General features: G+C 39.6%; 1 protein-coding gene across 1 annotated transcript; it reads left to right on the top strand.

The window, feature by feature from the left end:
• Window positions 1-698: 698 nt before the first annotated feature.
• On the top strand, window positions 699-863 carry LOC138989567 (small integral membrane protein 27-like). The gene is given in 1 exon segment (XM_070378556.1): window positions 699-863. A coding segment is annotated over 1 exon segment (165 nt).
• Window positions 864-5268: the final 4405 nt, after the last annotated feature.

Below are 5268 nucleotides of genomic sequence, written 5' to 3'. Positions count from 1 at the left end.
GTCTGCTTATTTTCTTTTGCTGCTTTAATGTAATGCAGTTGTATTTAGTGCTGAATTAATGAAACTGCTCATTCATTGATTGCCTTCCTCTCCATGATACAAATGAACTGTGAGCATTACATCTAGTTTTGACCCAGCCTGACAATTTTAGACTCAGAAAAAAGGTAACACGATTCAGTGAAAGAACAACAGATGAAACCAGGGAGTTCTGGATGACAGGTTTGTTTCTGTGACTTTGAACAAGTGGATTAACCTTTTGGGTTTCAGCTTTTTCTCTCATAAAATGAAAATACTGAATTGCTTAGGTCTCTTCCTCTTTAAATATTCTATAGTTCTATGGTTCTATGAATGATCTGGCCTCCTCACTGCCTATTAAGAATGAGTTCTCCTCACTGCCTATTAAGATTTGAATCCACCCCTGATTCTAACAGGATTGATTTACAATAGAAATTTCTTGCTTTCACCTTAATAATGACAATAATAACAAAAGCATCATTCCTTATCTTTTCTTTTCTGGTTTTTGAATGTTCCATTCTCTAAGCACGAGCGAAATCCCAAATTGTGAAGTCTCATAAATAGAAAGGATGGAAAATTAGAAGAAGAAAAGCTCAAAAGAGATTTTTTTTTAAACCACTTCAGAGATTACTCTAGAGCCTACATCTTATACCCATGCTTTGAATTTTTGTCGTCTTCTTACCATGAAGCCAGTGAGTTGCCACACGCTGGACCAGATTTATTCAGCTTTGTATTCTGTCGTATTGCTGTCCTGGGGATACATCATCTATGCATCAATTGTAGCTGTATGATGACAGCTAAGGAAGGAATACCCAAGCAAAATCTTCAGGATGAGTGAAGATTTCTAATTCTTCTGGATTTGATTCCATGCACAATCGTTTAACTCATGCTTATCTGACATGTGTGTCAATTTAAAGTAAAATCCTTAATATAATGTTTCTGAATTAAAAAAGATTTTCACACCCATGGATAAGGAAGGGGAATAAGCATATTAATAAAGAGTCTTTACTGCAGGTGGCATTAATCTAACTCAAAAAAATGTAAGCAAATGAAGGGAATTTGTTAACTCTCATAAATAGGTTAGGAGATTCATCTGGCCTCAGGTACACCTGTAAGGACACTCTAATTCTTCAACAGTTCCTCTCCACCAACAGAATGACAGTTGGAAGCTGAAGACTCCAATTCTATATAAGCTTAATAACCCAAAAGAGAGGAAATACATTTTGTATTGTTTTCCCAAATAACTCTAGGAAAAAGTCCCAAGAAAGAATGATTTACTGATCTGAGTTGATCATGTACAGTTCCTGTACCAATTAAGGTAGTTTATGGGATGGGTTATCTGATTTACTGGGATAACCTAGGTGATACTGCCTCTTCTTGGAAGCCTATAGTCGGGCCTATGACACTCATATGGAATGGGTTGCTCTTAGGAAAGAAGGGTTTTGTATTCTGAAAAAGTGGGGCCTCCTTTATTAGGATTCTGAAATGGTTTTTAGAAAGAGAAAGATGATTGTGAGCTGTGCAGATGTCCTAAAAGATGCCTATGGCTCAAATCTTTCCCACAGAGCATGAGAAAATTACATGCAGAGAAAAAGATGCACATAAAAAGCTAATTTAAGTTTTATAACTTGATTCAATAATGCCACAAAGGGAGTAAGTACAGATCTTGGAGCCCAAAATACCTGTGTTCTAATTCTAACTCCAACAAGTTTACTAGCTGTGTGGCTTGGACAAATTCTTTCACCATTCTGCTCAACTTCCTTTTCTTTCTGTGAAATTGTGATAATAATACATATTGCATAGCACAGTGTACACAGAGTGATGAAGTACTACTACTTCTGAGGCACTTAAACATTAATGAGTATTTACGAGTGCTTCCTCTATAATAGGCAAATGTCCAAAAGGATGCACAAGCAGCAAAAAGGGAAAGGTGAAGAAGCAAAGAATCTACTTGGCCTGGTGGACATTACCGTGATATAATAGCACTATACAATGACAAAAGCCAATAGGTACCAGTTGTTGTATATAATGTGATGGGAAATTTTCTTAATGCTTCACATATATATTTATATACATTAGCTGAGTACTACTACTGTCCGCTTTAGAGGCACAGAGAGTTTATGTAACATGTCCGAGGTCACACAGCTAGTAAGTTGTAGAATCAGGACTTGAGCCTAGACAGACTGGCTCCAGAGCTTACATCTTAAACACTACTCTGTACTGCCCTTAGGCCAACTGTGTCAGAGCATATCCTGCCACATGTGTTCCTAAAGCAGAGAGGTGTCTGTGGACATACCACCACAGTGAGAATACATTATGGTTTCAAACCTTCACACTTGCTAGAATCCCCCTGGTTTACTCCACATGCCCCCTTTCTTGAGCTTACCTCACCAGAATTAATGGATTGTTATTCTTCTTGATGGGTTGTAAACTGTGAGATAGTTTGCCTACCACGCTTAGTTTAAGATTTGGAAGGTTTACTTGCAAAAGCTCTTAGAAGCACCCATGGATAAACAAGAGTGAAAAATTAAACCAAGGATAGACATTTTTGTTTGCACTTTTTTCAAAACTATCCAAACAACTGGATTCAAAACATTTCCTTGGCACCACAGGCAAATGCTTCTTCCTCAGGCATGAAATGGGCCATTGAAGATGCAGGCACATTGCTGTAGTAACTGAGGAAATTTGTAAACAATCTATAACTTCATATTTCTGCCACCTTTACAAGAGTCCTAAAGACCAAAACACTGATAAATGGTAGTGAAGCCTGATGACTTCTAAGAGAATTAAACAGGATACATGTGGCAGAAGCCATTGGTTGGTTAGCCCATCTCCTGTTCTCAAATCTACCTTACTTGGCATGTTGCATTACAGAGACTAGAAAAGCCATATATTTGCTTTCCTGCTCTCCTGAAGCTAGGGTTGGCCACTGAGGCAGTTTCAGGCCCAGTGAGGTGTAAGTAAGCGTCTCCAGGCGTTCTGGCAAATCCTTGCTTTCCTGATATAAAGGAGAAATGACACTGTCACACATTTCCTTCTGCCACCCCCTTCCTGTTTTGGATATAGACTCATGTCTAGAGCTATGGCAACCATCTTGCAAAGCACAAGAGAATGGCCAACAAAACTGGAGAAACGCTGGCTTTGTATTTTTCACACTGTTAACAGTCACCAACCGCTGTTTACCTCCAGAATGCTTGTTACATGAGTAAAATAGTTTGTCACTTTGGTTAGGTTTTCTCTTGATGCTGAAAGCATTCCTATTGATATAATGGGACTGCAGATATATTAGCCCATCTATTTGTCACCTTTTAATTCTACACCAATTTGTCTATCTCTCAAAAATCCCCCAGAAGTTGGGTTAAAGAAGCATTACTTAATCAAGTCACTGACATGACTTATAGGGCACAGAATAATCAAAACAAATCCTCTTTCTGGTTTATCCCCTAATCATACTATTTTAATGTAACTCCAATATTACATCATAATAGTATAAGGAAGGGTGCATTAATAGCATAATAGTATAATTAATAGTGTAAGGTCTAGCACATTAACCAAACTTAGTTCAATAAAAACCATCTTTTACTTTAAGCTCAAGTTCAACTTTATAGAGTTCATAGTTGAGAGAAATGATTGTAGTTATTTGTTCTACATCACCCTTCTGCAGCTCTCAGATAAGGCCTCCCAAACATGCCCTGAAGGTCATCCATCTGGCCCTCCCGGTAATGTGCACCAGGAAATCTAACTCACTCTCTTTGGACGCTCTCTTCTCTTCCCTGATACCTAGAGATGAGCAGAGCGACTCATAGAGGAAAATGACCCTCATTAGTTAATACCACTGAGTAGTACATAATAAGCACTCAACTTTATATGAATTAAGTGAATAAATTAAAAACTATTATCTACTAGGCTGTAGGGACTTTCAGAGAGGCTTTCTGGGGAATATGGTCTGTCTTAGTTTGGGCAGATATAACAAAATACCATAAACTGGGGAGCTTATAAACAATAGAAATTGACTTTTTCCAATTCTGGAAATGAGGATGATGGCACTGGCAGATCTGGTGTCTGGTGCAAGTCCGCTTCCTCACTGATGGCTGTCTTCTCACTGCAACTTCACATGGCAGACAGGACAAGTGATCTTTCTGGGGCCTCTTTTTAAGGGCACTAATCCTGTTCATGCAGGCTCTGCCTATGACCTGATCACCTCCCAAAGGTACCTGCTGATACCATGACATCGAGGGTTAAGATTTCAATATATGAATTTTTCTGTGCATGCTCAGTTGTATCTGACTCTGTGACCTCATGGACTGTAGCCTACCAGGCTTCTCTGTCCATGGAATTCTCCAGGCAAGAATACTGAAGTGGGTTGCCATTTCCTACTCTAAGAGATCTTCCCGACCCAGGGATTGAACCTGGGTCTCCTGCATTGCAGGCAGATACTTTACCACTGAGCCAGCGGGGGAGCCCATAATATGAATTTTGAGGGGACACAAACATGCACTCCAAGTACGATCTAAACAGTCTTAAACACCGCTGTTAAGATTTAGCCAAGTGAGAGGCGAGCAAGCCAGAAAAAATCGACAGTACGAAACGAAGTGTTTTATATGAATACAAGAGTGGTGTATGGGAGAGAATTGGAAATAATTTCATACTGTGAAAGTGAAGTGTGAAGCAGAGAAGTTGGCAGGGATCTAATCAGGATGGCTCTTGGCAAATGGAAAATTTGAAAAATTTTAAGAAGGAAATTGGCATTGCTCTGCATTTCAGAAAAATCACTTTAGGGACAGTTAGGGGAGTGAATTCAAGACAAGAAACTGGATTCAAGAAAAAGAGGATCATCATGGGTTCCTGGAGAAACAAGAGGCCATGAGGTTTAAACTAGTTCATCCATTCTGAAATGTATTAAGTATAAATTTCAACATTTTAAAGTACTCTACCATGCTGAATTCAACTCAACTATGTGCTGAGTTATATACTGCTGCTGCTAAGTTGCTTCAGTCGTGTCTGACTCTGGGCGACCCCATAGATGGCAGTCCACCAGGCTCCCCTGTCCCTGGGATTCTCCAGGCAAGAACACTGGAGTGGGTTGCCATTGCCTTCTCCAATGCATGAAAGTGAAAAGTGAAAGTGAAGTCGCTCAGTCGTGTCCGACTCTTAGCGACCCCATGGACTGCAGCCTACCAGGCTCCTCCATCCATGGGATTTTCCAGGCAAGAGTACTGGAGTGGGGTGCCATTGCCTTCTCCTGAGTTATAT

Source organism: Bos mutus, chromosome 10 (genome assembly GCF_027580195.1).
Source record: "Bos mutus isolate GX-2022 chromosome 10, NWIPB_WYAK_1.1, whole genome shotgun sequence".
Classification (NCBI taxonomy): domain Eukaryota; kingdom Metazoa; phylum Chordata; class Mammalia; order Artiodactyla; family Bovidae; genus Bos; species Bos mutus.
This window is presented reverse-complemented; position numbering and strand designations above follow the sequence as displayed.